The following is a 22,318-nucleotide window of genomic DNA, read 5'->3' on the forward strand; positions in this document are numbered from 1 at the left end:
GGAGCAATCTGACTGCTGTGGGAAAAGACCAAGGTACAAGAGTGTCAGTGAGGGGAGACCAGTTAAAACCTTCAGTAACTAAGTGGTGATTTATACTGAAGTGGAAGCAGTGGAGATGTTGATTCTAGGTGTACCCTGAAGGCTGATATGATTTGTTGACTCTAGGAGCAAAACTATAAGCAGTTCACTGACATTAGACGGAAATTGAAGTTCCTTTTGGAATCTTTTAAGCACTTATTACCACACAAGGGAGAGTGTACCTTTAGAATAAAAACAATGTTTTTGCCTTTCAAGACTGTTCGCTGTAATGGCAGCTTCACTGGTAAGTGACTGAAATGCTATTATATGTTCACCTCTACTCATGGGCGATTTAAGTAGCTGTGACCTACCAAATAGTTCTTCCTAACAACTCAAATTTTGTTTGAGGAGTGCTGGGCTCCTATTCCTGATTGCCAAGAATCAATCTTGGTTAATATAAGCCAGGTTTTAATTGGGGTGCTTGGAAATCCATCAGGGGCTTTTTAGTTGTCACACTGAATGGAAGACACTACAGGCATTTAGTACGCAAGGGCCAACTACTGTCTTCCGAGACACCACAGAAGTCCTTTCACAATGAAGGATTACTGCATATCCTATAAAATCATGTGGGTGAAAACTTGAGCCTTAAACTTATTTTTCACATGAATCCCAAGAAGCTTTTACATGAGCGTTTGAACACTGAACTTCCCAGGAAGGTTAATTATTTTGTAAATAATTTCCTTTGTTAGAGCACTATATTGATTTCTTGTATTGAGTTTTTTAGAAAGTATAGTATCTGAATTCCATATAGTTTAATATCTATGAACTTAATTTATAGGTATCATTACACCAAACACTGTAAATGGAGGCATTATATCTGATGGGGGTCTTGCCATGTTCTTGATGGCAAACTCCTGTAGGCATATGCACATGACAGTAACTCAAGAAACACGAAGGGAAGTCTGCTGGGAGACCTGGGAGCTAAGTTCCAACAATGAGATACAAAAGATGTCACCTTTCTGCTTCTGTAGTTGTCTGCATGTGACAACTAACTACAGCAGAGAATCTTGGACAAACCAACATATTGAGAATAGAAGAGCAGAAGTATGAAAAGAACCTGGATTCCTGAGCCACCAAAATCATACCTTAGGACTTATTACTAGTTATCAGTTTCTGTTATGTGTGTTAACTCTGGTTGGGTTTTTTGCTCTTGGAGCTGAAGGCAGCTTGAAATAGCAGCCCTGGTTTTTACAACAGGTAAATATCTGCAGATTGTTTCAAGGTCCCAAACTTTTAATGGGGGGGGGGTGCTCAAGAAGGAGAAACACACCCCCCTGCCCCGAACTACACTTGCCCTTGGTGACACTGCTTATTATTTCATTACACCAGCCCTTTCAAATCTTAGCCAGTGTTAGCATAATCCTGTGTTTCCCAAATGACTCTAGGTTAGGGAAATCAAGAAGCATGAATATCATCATTCTTGAAGCTAAATCTCAGAGCCTCACCCCTCACAAATAAGATCAAAATGCTTTTCATATTTATTATTTTTTTTAAATCCAGAATGGATCAAAAAGAACAATCAAAGATGTAGGTGATGCAGGTGCCAGCCACACAGACCAGAAAGTAGCTAGAAAAATACACTTTAGGAAAGTTAGGGAGCTCGTTATTACCTTGCTTTAAAAGCTGTGCCTAACATAAATAACTAGCTTATAGTTTTCCATTAACGAAGCTTCTCCACCCACTTACCAACAGATATGGCTGGCTCACCTTGCAAAGCCTGAGTTGAAGGACTCCACATACACACGGGGCCAGTACAGTAGTACTCAACTAACTAGAAGGATCTCTTCCTATATGGTCCAGCTCCATGACTATGGCCGACTACTTTCATTGTATGTGAGATGGTTTCACCCCACCCCCGAAAATACAGCCACTTCAACACAAAACAATGTTAAGTCTTTATAATGATCAATACATCCCCTTTCCTCTCCCCCCTTTTACATGCAGCTGAAAAATGGCAGGCTAGGGACAGAACATTGTGAACTCTGTACTGTTGGAATTTATCACTCATTAAATGATCATCAGCTAATGGTCACTAAATTTACATATTAAGGAAATTACATATAGAATACTGCAAAAACACAGTAAGACTGAAGTTTGCCCTTTCTGCTCAGGAAATCCCTTCACTCCCAAGCGTCATGTTTTCCTTTCTGCTCCAAAATTGACTGTTACTGTTTCTCCTCCTTTTGATCTTCTTTTTGTTCCCCAGTGCCAGAACTTCCAGAGCCTTCTCGCTCAGATGCCATCTGTTAAGAAAACATATGAAAGAAACTCAGACTTTGTTTACTTTCCATTGAACTCTAAAATAAAGGAAGCACATATTCTTCATCTATCCCATCCTCCTTCCCCACTTGTACACTATTGGTCGTTTCCGTGATTCTTTCCCTTTGACCCCAGCCTCTGACCCAACAGTCAAAAAAGCAATAAAGATGTTTCCAACTCTAATAAATACTCACTCCCAATTTCACAAATGGCTATACAGGGAGCCACCAGTAAGAGCCAGTAATCAAGAGGAGTTAAATCAAGTTAGAAGCAAAATCTACATTAAGAAGAACTCTTCAGCCCTTGTACCTTTTTGTATGCCATTTCGAAGAGCTTCAAAGATGCCTGCTGAAGGGAGGATGCGGCCTGCCTTATGTTTTCTCCTGTTTCACTGTCTTTTCGAGCCAGAAGCTCCCTCATTTTGGAAATCTCTTCTTTTAGTTTGTTGCACTTAGAAAACAAAACAAAAAACCCTCTTTTTCAAGGTCTACTGTTCCATTCCATGGAGCACTCGTATTCAGGAACATTTATAAAAACTAAACCTCTACTAAGACTACAAAGAGAGATGAACTTTACTGACATTAGTGATGATGCCTCCCAACTTTCTGAGCCATTTAAAAATAGAACTCACCTCATCAGCAGGCAATTGGTCCTTGAATTCTTCCATCTTGGTTTCTGTGTCATGAATGATTCCTTCAGCCATGTTAACTGCTTCAACTCGTTCCTGAAGGACATGAGAACTTTGGTATGAAGGAAGATTTCCTAATCAACAAAGTGTGCAGAATGTCCACACTGGGCAAGGCAATATGCTGACTGCTACACACAAAGTGCTTACAGTTACAGAGTAAAAAGCAGAAACTGCTGTGGTTTGGGGTAGTCTGGGACAGCTTCAAGGATTTGAGCTGGATTCTGTAACATGAGAATTTTGATGGAAGAAGAAGTAAGAAAGGGATTCCAGCAAAAGTTATGATCAAAGGAGAAGGTTAAATTCAATGACATCTGTCCAAACTCCTACTTTTACCTCCCAGCTTTACAAAGATTAAGCAGCTAATAAATGAGTCTGAAAGCATTCCCCTTGAGATCAAGAACCAGACAAGGATGCCCTTTATCACCACTCTAATTCAACATTGTGCTGGCGGTCCTAGCCAGAGCAATTAGGCTAGATAAAGAAATAAAGGGCATCCAGATTGAATAAGGAAGAAGTATCTCTATTTGCATATGACATGATCTTATACACAGAAAACCCTAAAGAATCCTCAAGAAAGCTACTGAAACTAAGAGTTCAACAGAGTATCAGAATACAAGATAAACATACAAAAATTAGTTGGATTCCTCTACACCAACAAGAAGAACATCAAAGAGGAAATGACCAAATCAACAGCATTTCCAGTAGCCCCCAAGAAGATAAAATACTTAGGAAGAAAACTACAAGACACTACACTGCAATAAACCAAAAGAGACCTAAGTAAGTGGAAAAACACACCTTGCTTATGGATAGGAAACCGTAACATTGTAAAAATATCTGTTCTACCAAAAGCGATATATATTCCAATTCCAATCCTGACGACATTTTTCAATGAGATGGAGAAACAAACCACCAACTTCATATGGAAGGAAAAGAGGCCCCGGATAAGTAAAGCATTACTGAAGAACAACAACAAAGTGGGAGGCCTCACACTACCTGATTTTAGAACCTAGCATACCGCCACAGTAGTCAAAACAACCTGGTACTGGTACAACAAAAGATATATAGACCAATAGAACAGAACTGAGAATCCAGACACAAATCCATCCATACATGAGCAGCTGATATTTGACGAAGGCCCAAAGTCAGTTACATGGAGAAAACACAGTCTCTTTAACAATGGTGTTGGCATAACTGGATATCCATCTGCAAAAAAATGAAACAAAACCATACCTCACACCATGCATAAAAACTAACTCAAAATGGATCAAAGACCTAAATATAAAACCTAAAATGATTAAGATCATGGAAGAAAATATAGGGACAACTTTAGGAGCCCTGATACATGGTATAAACAGTATACGAAACATTACTAACAATGCAGAAAAGTAACTAGATGATTGGGAGCTCTGAAAAATCAAACACCTATGCTCACCCAAAGACTTCACCAAAAGAGTAAATAGACTACCTACAGACTGGGAAAAAGTTTTTACCTGTGACATTTCCGATCAGCACCTGATCTCTAAAATCTACACGATACTGCAAAAACTCAACTACAAAAAGGCAAATAACCCAATTAAAAAATGGGCAAAGGATATGAACAGGCACTTCACTAAAGACAACATTCACGCGGCCAACAAATACATGAGAAAATGCTCACTATCATTAGCCATTAGAGAAATGCAAATCGAAACTACAATGAGATTCCGTCTCACTCCAACAAGGCTGGCATTAATCCAAAAAACACAAAACAATAAATGTTGGAGATGTTGTGGAGAGACTGGAACACTTATACACTGCTGGTGGGAATGTCAAATGGTACAACCACTTTGGAAATTGATTTGGCGCTTCCTTAAAAAACTAGAAATAGAATTACTGTACGATCCAGCAATCCCACTCCTTGGAATATACCCTAGAGAAATAACAAGTTTTACACAAACATATATGCACACCCATGTCCATCGCAGCACTGTCTATAATAGCAAAAAGATGGAAGCAACCAAGGTGCCCATCAACGGATGAATAGATAAATAAATTATGGTATATTCACACAACGGAATGCTACACACTGATAAAGAACAAAGATGAATCCATGAAACGTTTCATAACATGGAGGAATCTGGAAGGCATTATGCTGAGTGAAATTAGTTGCAAAAGGACAAATACTGTATAAGACCACTATTATAAGAACTCGAGAAATAGTTCAAAGACAGAAAAAATATTCTTTGATGGTTACGAGGGAGGGAGGGAGGGAGGGAGAGAGGTTTTTCACTAGTTAGATAGTAGATAAGAATTACTTCAGGCGAAGGGAAAGACAACACACAGTACAGGCGAGGTCCGCACAACTGGACTAAACTAAAAGCAGTTTCCTGAATAAACTAAATGCAGGTGCGGGGGTTGGGGGACCATGGTTTCAAGTGACAGCTACGTCAACTGGCATGATAAAATCTATTAAGAAAACATTCTGCATCCCACTTTGGAGAGTGGCTTCTGGGGTCTTAATGCTAGCAAGCGGCCATCTAAGATGCATCAATGGGTCTCAACCCACCTGGAGCAAAGGAGAATGAAGAACACCAAAGACACCAGGTAATTATGAGCCCAAGAGACAGAAAGGACCACATAAACCAGAAACTGCATCAGCCTGAGACCAGAAGAGCCAGATGGTGCCCGGCTACAACTGATGACTGCCCTGACAGGGTGCGCAACAGACAGCCCGAGGGAGCAGGAGAGCAGTGGGATGCAGACCCCAAATTCTCATAGAGAGACCAGACTTAATGGTCTGACTGAGACTAGAAGGACCTCAGAGGTCATGGTCCCCAGACCTTGTTATCCCAAGACAAGAGCCAGTCCCAAAGCCAGCTGTATAGACAGGGATTGGATTGGACAATGGGACAGAAAATGATACTGGTGAAGAATGAGCTTCTTGGATCAAGTATACACATGAGACTATGTTGGCATCTCCTGTCTGAAGGGGAGATGATACAGCAGAGGGGATCAGAAGCTGGCTGAATGGAAACAAATTAGAGTGGAGGAAAGGAGTGTGCTGTCTTACTAGGGGAAGAGCAATTAGGAGTATACAGCAAGGTATATATAGATTTTTGTATGAGAGACTGACTTGATTTATAAACTTTCACTTAAAGCACGATAGGAACTTAGGAAAAAAAAAAAAAAAAGGCTGAAAGTAATCACCTTCTTTCGCCGGTCTTCCTCAGCATACTTCTCTGCATTTTTAACCATATTTTCAATATCGTCTTTGCTTAACCCACCAGAAGACTGGATCACGACTGTAATTAAAAAAAAAAAAAAAAAGGTATTTATTAGTTCCCAGGTAAATTATATGCCTCTTATTCCTCTACCACATTAAGAAAAATAGTATTCCTGCTCAGAGTAGCCAATCTTGATGCAAATTATGAAGAAGGGGAATACCTTGTTGTCCTACAATAAGCAACAAAGAAATTAAGGGTCTGAAATATACAAAGACCAATTGGTCTGCCTACTGGAATTCTGGCAATCCAGAGGCTCAGTGCTTGCCTGTTCTGAAGAATAAACACACCTGTTAACGTGAATCTTAGAGTAGAAATGGGGCATTTTACCCTGAGACTGGGTACGACCTAGAGGCTTTAGTTCCTAACAAGGAACTCTAAGGTCCCTCACCGCACTCTTACAATCTGATAACTAAGACTACTTACTCTGTTGCTCACGTCCTGTGCCCTTATCTTTGGCAGAAACATGTACGATCCCATTGGCATCAATGTCAAATGTAACTTCAATTTGAGGGACTCCACGAGGGGCTGGGGGAATTCCAATCTAAAATCCAAAAACATTCAGAATAAGCTCCACTCAGAGGGGTCCAGTGCTACATTTCCAAATCTATATGGTCTTCTGCGGGAATAATTCACTTGATTCCCGGGAGTAACATGTGAGATCATCATTTAATTAAACACACGAAACCCCAAGCTTATAAGTGAGGGTAGTAGTTTCATTGCTGCCTAAAATAAAAGGGGCTCATAACAGTGAAGATTGGCTATAGCAAGTAACCACCCTACTGGCTGGATATACTGGGGGCACAGTAAATGAGCAAATCTCCCTAGTACTGTTCATCTCACTAAGAACCAGTAAGCAATGCTGATTAGAAACCAGGAAAGAGATCAAGTGCCTTTTAAGCTAGTAATCAGAAATTCCTTTCAGCCAGCAATGTTTCCACATTATTTCCCTGGCTCTTATATTTACCAACTTTTTTTGGAGGGGAGGGAGGTTTAATAACTTATTTTTTTATTGTTGAAAATATACACAGCAAAAACACGCACCAATTCAACATTTTCTACATGTACAATTCAGTGATGTTGATTATGTCTTTTGAGTTGTACAACCATTCTCATTCCCCTTGTATGAGTTGTTTCTACCGCATTAACATAAACTCACTGCCTCTTAAGGTTTCTGTCTAATCTTTCGAGTTACTGTTGTCACTTTGATCCCATACAGATAGATCTTAAAAGAGCACAATGCTCAAGACAGAAATTCTTTACTAGTTAAGCTAAACTACAGCTTTAAAAAGACATCAGGGAATATATTTGGTTTAGTGTTTAAAGATTAATTTAGGGCAAAAGTTTTGGGCGTATTTATCAACTTCTTGATGAAGTTCCTAAGCAACAAGAACAAGCAAAGTTTTTAGATAAAAGTGAAGCCATCAGTGAACTCCTCTACATACTTTCTCAAGACCATGGCATGTGTCTCTGAATGTCAACAGTTTACTGTATTATTTTTAAAGGACGGAATATAGTCTAACTCTATAGTTACAAGATTAAGAAGCACAATATTCAGAATTCACAATACCTACCAAAGTGAACTGTCCAAGAAGTTTGTTATCTCCAGCCATCTCTCTCTCACCCTGGCACACTTTAATCTCCACTTGAGTCTGCCCATCAGCAGCTGTAGAAAATACCTAGGGAGGAAGGAAACTTCCTGGGTTGGCAGTATGATTAAACTACTCCCCCTAGGCAGACAAAAAGCAAACCAGAAATAAAAATTCACATCCCAACACTGGAAGAGTCCTAAATATACTGGATGTTCAAAAGCAAAGGCTTAAGTCCTTGCAGGGAACAGGAGGATTAGGACAGCAAAAGGGCATACAATAACTATTTTCTCAGTCAAGCAAATGCATTTTACAAAGATGCAGCATTAACACAGAGGGCTCAAGAAAAGAAGCTAAAAAACAAGATGCTGAAACATGCTCATCTGGGGAAACGAACAGAGACACCAGGTACATCTTGTGCTCAGTGATAAAAAGTCACCACACATACTTTTCTTCAGAATGATGTGTTGGCAAATACATCATTGCACAAATACAGCAAAAGCCACAGTTTTTCAGGGGAGGTGGAAAAAAAAGAAAATAACTCTTAATACAAGACAAAGCCATCTTCAAATTTCCCTGCTTTGTATCTTGGGGCCCCATTGTACCCTATCATTCACCCATAAGCACACACTCCCTTAGTCTTGGTCAGGCCACTTTTTTTCTTTTTTTTTACTGCCTTTGAAAACATAAGAATACAAAGCATCAGTCCCAAACGCTAGGGCTCCTTTGGGCAAGTTATGTTAATCCTGTGAAGGAGACACTACTGATGCCCTACCTATAATCATTATTGCTGCCTAACAGGTTAGAACTTTTTCAGGAACAAAAAAGATTCTCAATACCCACAATCAACTAGTCTGGACTGTTAACAAAAAAGGAAGTTTTCCGGAAAAGTTCACTAAAATGGTTGTCATCACATCCATCACAGAACCTAATGTCTTTGTGACAAGGTAGGGAGGGGTGATTCTTACCTGGCTTTTCTTGGTTGGAATAGTGGTGTTCCTGTTAATAAGTTTGGTAAAGACGCCACCCAGAGTCTCAATACCCAGAGACAGGGGAGTGACATCCAGGAGTAGCACATCTGTGACATCACCAGCCAACACACCTCCCTGAATGGCAGCTCCAATGGCCACAGCCTCATCAGGATTAACAGCTTTACTTGGGGCTCGGCCAAAAAGATCCTGCACGGTCTGTTGAACCTGAGCATAAAGGAGAAAGAATCTGTCACCCATCACTCAGGTCTACTGCCTGGGAAGGAGAGAGAGCGTTTCTGTTCCAAGCCCCCAGCAAATCTCAGGACAGGTTGTTTCAGATCTAAAAATGCTTACTCTAACTATTTCTACCTGAATATTATCTGGGATAATTTACTAATACTAAGCTATCTTCCTGGCTCAAGACCCCCAGCAGGCTTACTCTGTTCGTATTTTCTTAAGCTCCTGTATTCCAAAGGAAACATTAAGAAAATATTCAAGTCCCCAACTCAGTACCAAGACAATTCTGTGTAGGATGCAATGCAAGAATTACACCGTCAACAGATTCTGTGCTCAGTCATTAGTTTTCTACATACCTCTCTTTTCAGAATGATGTGTTGATGAATAAAATGCATCATTGCACAGATCTTTGAAGAGATGCAATTAGAAACCCCAGACACTATACTTCATAGACACATGTCCGAAAGATCCTCCGGACTAGTTAGCACCAAAGTTTTAAGCGATCTCTGATTGCAAACATCGTTTCATTCTTAAACATTTTATAAGACTTAAGTTTAGGATCCTCCCATTATCATCCCAAAGACATTCTGTCCTTCTAATGCCCTTTCTTAAACCCTTAAATTAAAAAAAGGAAAGACTGAGAAGAACTCTTTAGTAAAGGCACAAACTCATCCCCCTCTCAGGTCATCCTGTATAACCTATACAACACAAGACTGCTGAGTTGCAATCAATTCAACAGCAGCAGACATACAACCTAAGCCACCTATTCCAAGAAAACATCATATGCTGGTTCTATTTTCTCTCTATGCCAAGAATTTCATGGGTCTATACCTTGGGCATCCTAGTCATGCCACCAACAAGAATCACTTCTCCTATGTCACTCTTGCTGACTTCTGCATCTTGCATGGCTTTCTGGCACGGGGCGATAGTCCTCCTGATTAGGTCAGTGACAATACCCTCAAATTGAGCCCGAGTCAGCTTCATGTTCAAATGCTTGGGTCCAGAAGCATCCATTGTAAGATATGGCAAGTTGATGTCAGTCTGCAAAGAGAAGTGTTTAATTGCATGTTAGTGGCAACACCAGAGGTGGTTAAGTTTCTTCACTCTTTCAATAAAATTTAACATCATACCACAGAACAGGAAGACTTGAAAAGCCATAGGGAAGGTCAGGCCTACTTTAAACGAACAGCCACCAAATAGTGACTCTAAGATGCAACCTCTTACCTCCCCCAGAGACAAGCACCACACAATCTGTTTTAGTGACATTCACAATTATTAAAAAGAGCCCTGGTGGTGCAGCAGTTAAGCACTCAGCTGCTGGCTGAAAGGTCAGTGGTTCGAACCCACCAGCTGCCCTGCAGGAGAAAGATGTGGCAGTCTGCTTCCATAAAGATTTACAGCCTTCAAAACCCTATGGGACAGTTCTACTCTGTCCTACAAGGTCGCTCTGAGTCTGAACTGACACCACAGCCAATAGGTTTTATAGTTATTAACAAAAGACAATAGAATAGACAAGCCAGAAATATCCCAGTTCAGGAGATAAAGAACTGTCCTGCCACTAAACATACACTTAGAATCATACTATCAACGTTTTTCCCTTTCATCAAGTTTTAGAAATACCTCACGTACATGAAAAAAATGCCAAAAGGTATGTTCTGAAAGAAATAACTTGCCGCCAACCCTGACTTTTTAAGTTTCAGGAAGACGGCAAGAAAGCTACCGAAATGCTCTTATTAAAAAAAGCTCAAGGACTGACTTTTGTACTGCCATCACATTTGTGGAGAGCAGCGGACACTGCCACAATCACACCATGTAGCATCCAGTATTTAATAAATCCCAAATTCCAATAAGGCATGGGATCTTATAACATGTAATTAAACAGCTGTCCCAGAGGTGAACCCTCAGTACCAGAATTACCTTTTGACTCCCCTCCAACTTCACATCAAAGCAAGGCCAGCAGGGAGTAAAGACTGAGGGGAGCAGGCCTTTAACCACCTTTCTTTGGGAGAAAAGCCCTGGACATTTAAATGCTTAATAAATAGTTAACACATCTCTGTAAAAATAGTGATACTAGGTACTGCTTTAAAAAACATTGTAGGTAATTTCCTTCTTTCTTTACAAAATGTTAATTATTTAAATTAATTCTACTCATTATCTGTGCCGTCCAATTCAGGAGCCCTTAGCCACATATGGCCACTGAACTCTTGAATTGAGACCAGGGCAAATGAGAAACAAAATTTTTTAAATCTAATTTCAATTAATTTAAATACCCACAAGTGGCTACCATATTAGCACGAACCTAAACTCTTAAAAGTTAATGACAACCTGAAAAATTCCAGGAATATCAACTCTCAACCATTCCAAAGTTATAACCTGCTTACCACCTCCTCCTCCTCTCTCAAATCCAATCACTTTCCTCTCATTAGTACACTCTGTTCCTCTCATCACCTGGTGTGCTACAATAACCTCCCAGTCTACCTATATCCATTCAGGCTACCCTCTGCCAGAGGACCATTGATCGAACAACTTTCCTCTCCACCTTAAGCAGAGTGCTTTCCACAGATCAAAATATTACTTCCACACATTATGCTGACTGACATAAATCAATCAGAAAAGGACAAATATTGTATGAGACCACTATCATAAAAACTCATGAAAAGATTTACACACAAAAAGAAAAAATCTTTGATGGTTATGAGAGGAGGGAAAGGGTGCAGAGGGAAAAACACTAAATAGACAATAGATAAGCGGTAACTTTCACGAAGAGTAAGACAATACACAATTCTGGGGAAGTCAGCACAACTTGACCAAGACAAGGTCATGGAAGCTCCATAGACACATCCTAGCTCCCTGAGGGACCAAATTCCTGGGCTTAGGGCTGGGGACCACGGTCTAAGGGGACACTTAGCTCAAATGGCATAACAGTTTATAAAGAAAATGTTCTACGGTCTCCTTCAGTGAGTAGCGCCTGGGGTTTTAAAAGCTTGTGAGCTGCCATCTAAGATACTCCACTGGTTCTACCCCATCTGGAGCAAGGAAGAATGAAAAACACGAAAGACATAAGGGAAAGATTAGCCCTAATGACTAATGGACCACAACACGACAGCTTCCACCAGACTGAGTCCAGCACAACTAGATGGTGCCCAGCTACCACCACCAACTGCTCTGGCATGGATCACAATAGAGAGTCCTGGACAGCGCTGGGGATAAATGTAGAACAAAATCCTAACTCATAAAAAAGACCAGACCTACTGGTCTGACACCCTTACAGCTCAGCTAGTAAGTAAGTACAGGGCCATAAAACAAAATGAGACTAACTGGGCACATCAACCCAGGGGCAAGGATGAAAAGGCAGGAGGGGAGAGGAAAGCTGATAATAGCTGAGAAGGGGAGAGTGTTGACACGTTGTAGGGTTAGCACCCAGTGTCAAAAAATATGTGCACTGTTTAATGAAAAACTAATTTCCTCTGTAAACGTTCATCTAAAACACAAGAAATAATAAAAAAAAAAAACTTCCATGTTACCTTCCCAAATTAAAACTCCTCAGTGGTTTATACTCGTTTCACCTCAGGAGACACCAAATTCCCAATCTAAAAAGGCTCTAGCCTCGCTTTCCATGCACTCCCACCCTCAATGCACTTCAGCCACACTGGCCCTCTTTTCAGGTCTTCTTCTCACTCTAGAGCCTTACACATGCTATCCCTTTTATCTTTTCTCGGTTATCTCATCTTTCAGAAGCTAGTCTGATATGCCAAACACCTAGGTCGGGTTTCTCTAGTACAAACCTTTCCTTTGTACCATTTGTTAAAATTAGTAATAGCTTACGTTTAGTGTACTTACTTACATGTTGTTGTAAGCATGTTATACATCAATAATTTACTGATCTTCACAACTCGAAGGAGAGAAGGAACCATTATTACCCTCATTTTGTAGATAAGAAAGCAAACAAATGTTGGGTAATTCACCCAAGGTCACACAACAAGTGATAAAATAGGGATTTGAACCCCAGCACTCTGACTGCAGAAGCTGCATTTTTCCCTCCCCCAACCCTTGGTAACCACTTATAAACTTCCACCTCTAATGCATCTGCCCTGTCTAGGTAGTTCATATAAATGAGATCATACAACATTTCTACTACTGTCTGACTGACTTAACTCAGCACATTTTCTAGGTTCATCCATGTTACAGCATGTATCAGAACTTCACTTCTCTTTATGGCTGAGCAATCTTCCATTCTGTATAATATTTTGTGGACAAACGTTTTGTTTACCCCATTCACTGTCTGACAGACACTTTTTTCCCACTTTTTCACTACTATGAATAATGCTACAATGAACACCGGTGTGTAAGTATCTGAGTTGCACTGTCTGCACTCTCTTGATATTATAGTGCTTCTGGTTTTGACATTTACTTACATAATTTTATAATTAACATCCATCTCCTCACACTACATTGTAAACTATTAGAGTAATAATTGCTCTGCTTGCAGTAATTTATCTTACAGGCGTACCTATAGGATAAATTTATGTGCACAAGTGTGAACGTACAGAATACTCAATACTCAGTATATTTTGCTAGAATAGTAAAATGCTGGAAGGCAATCCAAATACCTATCAATAGAATACAATCACACCACCTAAAAGTTCCTCCAACATTCCCGCCCAAAAAGTGCCATGTCCTCGGGAAGAATTACAAGCCATCCTCTGTCAGTGTCGCATTATTTTAACCCCAACCACTGTATTGCAAAGGTTTGCCGTCGCATATAATAGCAGGGACAAATCACCTCCAGGGATGAGTTTACACAAATTTGACACTCCTCACAGATGCTTAAAAAAAAAAAAAAAAACAAAACAGGTTTGACTGATGGTTAATTAGCAGCAACCACTTTATGGACACAACAGCAGCTTCCATAAATACCTCTTCGCTTCCAGTGTGGAAGGTGAAGCTGATAACTGAAGTCACCAGCTCCGCTCTCCTGCTGTCAGCCGAGACCTGGAGACGGTTCTCCTGCCTTCCGTTTTGGCAGATCTCTGACCCCAACCTAGCATGCTTTGTACAAGTGTTCTTAGTCATCGTGGGAAAAGTGAAGCTCCACCTCTCAAAACAGCAAATCATACTGACCTTAAACAGAAGCTCAACAAATCTGATGCTCACAGAGCTTCACATATACCTGAGCCTTCACACATGGCTGGTTTCAAAACTCATTTTCTCGATTGATGACTCAAATAAAAAACGGCCAATTAGAGGCTCACACAATTCACAAGGTGAAGTGTTTTACAGTGAAGACAGTAGCAGTTCTGAGAGCCTCAGTATTTCCAGACTACTAATTTTAATTTTACACATCCCTAGCCTATATATCAATAAAAAGCAGTAATATCAATGCCTTTAAACTTACAGCAAACAAATGAATAGAGTGTTATTTATATGTCAGCTTAATTATTTGACTACAATACACAACTTCTGATTTGGGTGGTTAAAAAATTTCAGCTCATCCATAAAAACTAAAGACCACATTGCTCTTTTACTCCTAACAGCTCTTCCGCCAGCCAGAAAACTATAAAAAGACCAGACCGACACCAGGCCAATTAGGATATGCTATTCAAAAGACTCGGAATGAAAATATCCTTCAAGACTTTTCCATATCTCACCTGCACAGATGAGGAGAGTTCACACTTGGCCTTCTCGGCAGCTTCTCGCACCCTCTGAAGCGCCATGTTGTCTTTGGTCAGATCAACACCCGACTACAGGGAGAAGGTAACACAAGTATTAGGGAGATGTCAAACTGCAGCAAAAAGCTGCAACAACACAAAGTGGAGCCACACTTCTATAAACAAGCGTAAGAGAATTACTGTGTGTGTGTTTTTTTTTTTTCTTTTAAAAATCGATAGGGAAAAATAACCTATTCTAAGAAAGGTATCTGTGCCTGGAGTAAGGAAGCTGAGCTGATGCTTGGTTCTTTTTAGCCCTAGGATTCTAACTCAAAAAAGGAGTTCTGATAATTCCTTTTCCACTATGGTATAATGGTTGTTATAACCTTTCAATGCTGTCATTTGTTCCAAATCTGAACAATAACCAGAAAGTTCAATCAAGCCACTGAACTCTCTAGGAAGGGCAAAAAATTGTGAACAAAGCTAACAGCAATCAGAACAAATTCTAAATATCTCAACATCTACACACTAGCTACACTGGTAACTAACCTCTCTCTTGAATTCCTTTACAATGTGTCGTAGCAAGGCCTGGTCAAAGTCCTCTCCACCTAAGAAAGTGTCTCCATTGGTGGATTTCACCTCAAATACTCCTTTCTGAATTTCCAGGATAGAAATATCAAAAGTTCCACCACCTAAATCATACACGGCAATGCTAAAAATAAAAAGGAGGAATTAAGGAACAAAACTTACCACAAGAGTATAAATTTCAATAACCAAATGAATATAAACTTATTTTCCTGAGGTAGGTATAAGCAGTAACAAAATTTTACAACTGCCCAATTGACATGTCCGTTAATGCACGGCCCTAATTGCTAACGTGTAAATCACACACACGCAGCTAGAACAAAACACATTCGTTTAAAAAAAATTTATTTTTATTGTGCTTTAAGCAAAAGTTTACAAATCAAGTCAGTCTCTCATACAAAAATTTATATACACCTTGCTGTACATTCCTAGTTGCTCTTCCCCTAACTAGATAGCACACTCCTTTTCTCCACCCTGTATTCCCATGGCCATTCAGCTTCTGTCCCCGCCTCTGCCTTCTCATCTCCCATCCAGACAGGAGCTGCCCACATAGTCTCATTTCGCTACGTGGGCCAAGAAGCTCACTCCTCGCCAGTATCATTTTCTATCCCACAGCCCAATCCAGTCCATCTGAAGAACTGGTTTTGGGAACGGTTCCTGTCTTGGGCTAACAGAAGATCTGGGGACCATGACCTCTGGAGTCATTCTAGTCTCAGTCAGACCATTAAGTCTGGTCTTTTTACAAGAATTTGAGGTCTGCATCCCACTGTTCTCCTGCTCCCTCAGGGGTTCTCTGTTGTGTTCCTTGTCAGGGCAGTCAGATTGCAGCAGGGCACTGTCTAGTTTTTCTGGCCTAAAGCTGTAGTCTCTGATTTATGTGGCCCTTTCTGTCTCGGGGAAACCCCGGTCGCATAGTGTTAAGCACTACGGCTGTTAATCGAAAGGCAGGCAGTTCGAATCCACTAGGCGCTCCTTGGAAACTCTACAGGGCAGTTCTACTCTGTTCTATAGGGTCGCTATGAGTTGGAATTGACTCGACGGCAGTGGGTTTGGTTTTGGTTTTTCTGTCTTGGGCTCATAATCACTTTGTCTTTGGTGTCCTTCATTCTCCTTCGCTACAGGTGGGTTGAGACCCATTGATGCATCTTACATGGCCTCTTGCTAGCGTTAAGACCCCAGATGCCACTCTCCAAAGTGGGATGCAGACTGTTTCTTAATAGATTTTATTATGCCAATTGACCTAGATGGCCCCTGAAACCATGGTCCCCAAACCCCCGGCCCTTCAAAGTGTTCCGTTTATTCAGGAAACTGCTTTTGGTTTAGTCCAGTTGTGCTGACCTCTCCTGTGTGTTGTCTTTCTCTCATCTAAAACAGTTCTCTACTATCTAGTGAATACCCTCCTCCCTTCCTTCCTCCCCACTCTTGTAACCATCAAAGTATATCTTCGTCTGCATTTAAAGTATCCCTTAAGTTTTTATAATAATGGTCTCATAGAATATTTGTCCTTTTGCAACTAATTTCACTCAGCATAATGCCTTCCAGATTCCTCCATGTTATGAAATGTTTCACGGATTCACCGTTGTTCTTTATCAATACATAGTATTCCATTGTGTGAATACATCATAATTTATTTATCCACTCATCCGTTGATGGGCACCTTGGTTGCTTCCATCTTTTTGCTATTGTAAACAGTGCTGCAATGAACGTGGGTGTGCATCTATCTGTTCGTGTAAAGGCTCTTTTCTCTAGGATATATTCCAAGGAGTGGGATGGCTGGATTGTATGGTAATTTTACTTCTAGTTTTTTAAGGAAGCGCCAAATTGATTTCCAAAGTGGTTGTACCATTTTACATTCCCACCAGCAGTGTACCAGTGTTCCAGTCTCTCCACAACTCTCCCACATTTATTATTTTGTATTTTTTGGATTAATGCCAGCCTTGTTAAACATGGAATCTCATTGACATTCATTTTTTTAAAGCAATAAAATGGACTACACTCAACATTTTTAGATGAACACTTGCTAACATCCATACCAAAGCAGCCAAGAACAACTATTTAAAATAAATCATCTTCAAATGAATGAAAAATGACCTCAAAAATCAAAGCAGTACATTTTCACTTCAGTACAAAGCTCAACAACAAATAAATCAAAACAAAAATTGAGGCTAAGTTTCATGACTCCACAAACTTGCTTTCACACATTCAGGTTGAATTTACTGTACAAACTTACATTTTATCTTCAGACTTGTCTAGACCATAGGCCAGAGCAGCAGCTGTGGGTTCATTAATCACTCGAAGCACATTTAGTCCAGATATCTGGCCAGCATCCTTAGTGGCCTATAGAAAACAAAGAAAAAAAATAGCATTTTCCCAGCCTTGTTTCCCAAGTACTATTAATTTTCATGAGTAAGAATACTAATTGACCTCACCTGTCTCTGAGAGTCATTGAAATAAGCTGGGACTGTGATAACAGCATTTTTTGCTGCATGCCCCAAATAATTTTCTGGAAAACAAAAAAATAAAATTAAACCATGGTATTTTGTTAGATAAAGTAGACAAAAGAATTATTAATAAAGCCTAACAACTGTATCACTCTTTTTTGGAGCCACAGACAACAAACACTCTTTGGTTCTTCAGCATGTGACCTAACACATAGAGATCTTTTGAGAAAACACTATAAAGCTGGTTGAAAACCCTAGATCTCATCTTTAACATTTTAATAAAGACTGATCAAACTAGCAAAAATGAGCACAAGCTCAGAAATGCCTTTCATCATAGATGACCTACGGTCAGACTTTAAATGGTCACTAGTTTCTTCAAATGGGAAGATCTAAATTTTACCCAACAGAAACAAGAGCTCTGTGTAGTGGTTCTGGCTTTCAATAAAGAACACTACCTCCCCCACAGGCGGGGGGAGTGGGAGCAACTACAGGAAAACTTAAAGATAAATTCAATCTGGAGGAAAAGTATGAAGAGTTTTGCCATTCCTAAGTGTTCTGTACAAAAGACACCACAGGCTCATCTAAGGGACATTAGGGTATGCAAGCTAGTGATCAGAAGAATCACTGAATTCTTTGAACTCCCCCAAATGTAAACTCAACTCTACTCACCTGCAGTCTCCTTCATCTTCATCAACACAAATGCTCCGATCTGACTTGGAGAATAGAGTTTTCCGTGTGCTTCAACCCAGGCATCACCATTGGAGGAACGGACAATTTTAAACGGAACATTTTTACTGAAAAAACATAAACACTGCATTTGAAAAAGCTTGCCAGTGCAACCAATCACACCAAGGTTACCATTAAGTCATGAATGTCCATCCTCCACTCAAGAGACCCTGGCCAACAAACGAGAACTTTAGAAATTCATTTAATGAAAACTCTTAGAATGTAATCACTAACATGTGAAAACATTCTGATAAAACCTGAAAATTGTCATTGTTAGCTGACACTGAGTCAGCCCCTAACCCATGGGGCTCTCATGCACAACGGAAGAAAATGCTGCCCAGTCCTGCACCACCCCTACGATCAGCTGGAGGGATACGGCTGTTGTGATCCATTATTGGGTTTTCATTGGCTGATTTTTGGAAGTAGATTGCCAGGTCTCTCTTCCTAGTCCATCTTAGTCTGCAACCTCTACTGAAACCTGTTCAGCATCATAGCAACATGCAAGCTTCCATCTTTACTTCCCGCAAAACAGGATTCACACAACAGGGGTCTCTACCTACACTTGCAATATATTTAACTGGGAAGGCAGACCACCTCCCCAAGTTTGTTTTTCTACATAGCTATCAACACCTGATAGCACCTATGCTGCTACCTGCCTTACTTATGTGTTCAACACCAAATTACACAGCCCAGAAACACTTAGTCAAATCTTCAAATAGTCATGTTAATATAGCAAAGACTAATTTGTGAATGCAGAACTGAATTATTTTTCAAATGAAACACTCTTTTGGCAGGGGCAAGGTTTATACCCAGGGATCCTGATCAAAGTGCTCAATGATTGTTCTGTGTGGCCCTTACAAACTATGTTTTTGCTATCACTCACATGTCTTTCTGTACTTCAGGGTCATCGTATCGGCGGCCAATGAGACGCTTGGTGGCATAGAAGGTGTTGTTTGGGTTGGTGACAGCCTGCCGCTTGGCCGGCATGCCGACAAGTCGTTCACCATCTGCTGTAAAGGCCACAACTGAAGGGGTTGTTCTGGCACCTTCGGCATTCTCCAGCACCTAAAACATCCAAGGTGAGACAGGAAATGAAGTTCCAGTTATCGCTCGTGTCTTTGCATCGAAAGTTTAAGACATAAAATAGACCCCAAATAACAAAACAAACGCTCAAGAAAAGTACTAACGGGCATGCTTTACTTCTCTACGAGTGCTAACACAATAAATACCTACTATTGTAGGCAAAGGAAATCCTAGTGGCATAGTGGTTAAGAGCTACAGCTGCTAACCGAAAGGTCAGCAGTTTGAATCTACCAGGCACTCCTTGGAAACCGTATAGGGCAGTTCTACTCTGGCCTATAAGGTCACTATCAGTTGGAATTGACTCAACGGCAACAGGTTTTGGTTTTTTATTGTAGACAATAGACAGCACCTAAGAACATGCTTTGTTTAGGATGTAGCTCATGGTATCCCTGGAGCTCCACGTGCTTCTAGCCTATTTCTGCAGCCAACTTGACTAACTTACAAGAATTCAAGATTCTGATTACAGGAGTAATCAACAGTGCAAGTCATCCTAACAAGACCCAACAGTCAACTTACAGTCCCACCTCCATACCAGGAGATACAAATGCTACCCTGGAAGTCAAATCCATTCAGTAGTCAGCATCATGTAATTAAGCACAAAACGTTCACCATGATGAGTCTTTAATAAACTAAAAGCAGCTTTTAAGGTACAAACTGGAGAGTCATCAGGTATCATTCATGCTCACCTTTGCTTGTTTCCCTTCCATAACTGCTACACAGGAGTTGGTAGTACCCAAATCAATACCAACAACTGCTCCCTTGATTGCTTCTGACCTGTAAGGCATTTAAGACAATGTTATGTTTACCGTTATAATAGTGCTCTCCAAAACTGCCGCAGAAATACGTAAAAAAAATCTTGACATTGAAAATAATAGCACATTTTATATCCTATAAATAAACATACATGGATGGTATACTTTCCTGAAAAACATTTATCAAATTTATGGCCACTAGTTTGGTGTTCAACATAACTATCTTTCAAAGAAAATGAAGTTACACTTACGCATAGTCCCGCCTTGAAACAATTCTAAAAGCCTCATGACTAAGGCCGTTCCAACTATCCTAAAAAGGAAAAAAAAAAATAAGCCATCAACTACTTAAGAAAACTGGGCTTATTCCAATTATTCTTCCAGAGAACACTTGTAACTGTGAGGCTTTCTTTGTGCTGTGTGACTACCATGTATACAGTGGAATGAAATGTATGTTTCACCTACAAAAGGGATTAGGGTACTAAATAACAAAGAAATTTCAATGCGGTACAAAATTTTCCAAGTAAGTTGATATAAAGCTGTCTTGAATTGCATTACAACAGGGCTTCACAACCTCAATACTGATATTTTGAAACAAATCTTCCTTATGAGGGGCTGTTTATGTTTAGCAGCGTATCTGGCCTCTACTCCCCAACTTGTGACAACAAAAAATGTCTCTGGACATTGCCAAATGGTTCCTTGAGGGACAAAATTGCCGTTGGTCAAGAACCACTGTAATGTAAAATACTATTGAGGAGCTTCTCAATTTCACCGTCAGGAACAACTAACATCTAAGCCCTAAATAAGCACATATTACAGGCATGGATTTAAGATTTATCCAGTACACTTCCTGTAAGTCTGCCATCCAACTGCTTTAAAAAGACTAAGGTTATTAGTTTTGTGGAGTCAACTTAAAAAAATTTTTCAGAAATGGCTTCTAAACAGGACAGAAAACACTAGTTACAACCTAACCTCAGGCTACTCACAGCCCTCCTTAAACCCCACGTGAATTCAAGAGAGAAATACAACTCCTGTTCTCCCAAGACACGTTTTTGGTATTAGATGATAACCAGCAACCATTCCACGTTTTTTTTTTCATCTGAAATAAGCAGCACAATTTTACACCAACGATTTTGGGACAACTGACTAGGCAGAGGAAACCCTGGTGGCATAGTGGTTCAGGGCTAAGGCTCCTAACCAAAGGGTGAGCAGTTCAAATCCACCAGGTGCTCCTTGGAAGCTCTATGGGGCAGTTCTACCCTGTCCTGTAGGGTCACTATGACTCCGAATCGACTCAACAACAACATTTTTATTTGCTTTCCTAAACTAGCTATAACCCTCCTACGGAAGAAACAAGGGCTTGATTTTCCACTCATTGTTTAAATGCCTTTGTATATTCGTTTCATCACAGCCAGTGTCCCTGAACACCCTGTACTTTACGTTAAGGACAACATTTGGGGGAAAGGACAGCTAACCTTAGATCCTTGGGTGAAAACAGAGTAGCGGCTCCCTTCCAAAAGACTGCAGCCCTCGCTCCCATGGACAAACGTGTCCAACAGCCACAGAACGGACTCTAAGGACCACTACCCGCTATCTCGTGGGATGAGACTTGAACGCGAGAAGTGTGACTCAGCAGGGCGCGAGGCACGGAGTCAAAGCCTCAAATGAGGCATTGAACCGGCAACGCTAATTACAGATGGCCCATTATCTTCCTTTTCTCCTCCTCTCTGCACGAGTATTGTGACCGCGAAGGCCGCGGCCTACCGAACTGAGGCCCGAGGACATGAGCCCCTCGGGGAAGGCCCAGCAGTTCCTCACCTGGTGGCGGGCGACCGTGGAGCCTCGGGAGGCTGCGGCGCCGACCAGACGGGCGGCCGCGGCTCGGCTGGCGCTTAGCATGGCGGCTAGACGAGGGAGTACAGAACAGCAAACAGTCGCTCGGACGGCCGGGAGCTGCGCTGCGCGGCGGTAGCAACCCTTCTGGAATCCTCCAACCACGTGGGG

At 40.7% G+C, this 22,318-nt stretch overlaps 1 protein-coding gene and 2 non-coding genes across 3 annotated transcripts; all 3 read right to left on the minus strand.

Moving 5' to 3' along the window:
- Positions 1 to 1,960: 1,960 nt before the first annotated feature.
- Positions 1,961 to 22,304, minus strand: HSPA9 (heat shock protein family A (Hsp70) member 9). Its single transcript, XM_049873753.1, has 17 exons — positions 22,133 to 22,304; positions 20,569 to 20,627; positions 20,252 to 20,339; positions 19,366 to 19,547; positions 18,426 to 18,550; positions 17,745 to 17,818; positions 17,546 to 17,652; positions 15,280 to 15,442; positions 14,731 to 14,823; positions 9,914 to 10,123; positions 8,843 to 9,070; positions 7,860 to 7,964; positions 6,712 to 6,829; positions 6,212 to 6,306; positions 2,969 to 3,061; positions 2,647 to 2,787; positions 1,961 to 2,321 (listed from the first exon to the last, which is right to left on the minus strand). Exons 1-17 carry the CDS (start codon positions 22,211 to 22,213, stop codon positions 2,244 to 2,246), a joined length of 2,040 nt encoding a protein of 679 aa, XP_049729710.1. The 5' UTR covers positions 22,214 to 22,304; the 3' UTR covers positions 1,961 to 2,243.
- Positions 8,291 to 8,362, minus strand: LOC126070746 (small nucleolar RNA SNORD63). The gene has a single exon (XR_007516269.1). It is a non-coding gene; the product is annotated as a small nucleolar RNA SNORD63 (small nucleolar RNA).
- Positions 9,411 to 9,485, minus strand: LOC126070745 (small nucleolar RNA SNORD63). Its single transcript, XR_007516268.1, has one exon. It is a non-coding gene; the product is annotated as a small nucleolar RNA SNORD63 (small nucleolar RNA).
- Positions 22,305 to 22,318: the final 14 nt, after the last annotated feature.

The sequence above is a fragment of the Elephas maximus genome, chromosome 2 (assembly GCF_024166365.1).
Source record: "Elephas maximus indicus isolate mEleMax1 chromosome 2, mEleMax1 primary haplotype, whole genome shotgun sequence".
Taxonomy (NCBI): Eukaryota; Metazoa; Chordata; class Mammalia; order Proboscidea; family Elephantidae; genus Elephas; species Elephas maximus.

What these genes read in the sequence shown, in the direction of transcription:
- HSPA9 (XM_049873753.1), bottom strand. Translation starts at nt 22,213, where the DNA reads ATGCTAAGCGCCAGCCGAGCCGCGGCCGCCCGTCTGGTCGGCGCCGCA. An exon ending in GACAAGTCTGAAGATAAAAT is followed by an intron (nt 15,443 to 17,545) that starts GTAAGTTTGTAC and finishes TTTTATTTTTAG; the next exon opens with CATTGCCGTGTATGATTTAG. An exon ending in TTCCAACCAAGAAAAGCCAG is followed by an intron (nt 7,965 to 8,842) that starts GTAAGAATCACC and finishes CTTCCTCCCTAG; the next exon opens with GTATTTTCTACAGCTGCTGA.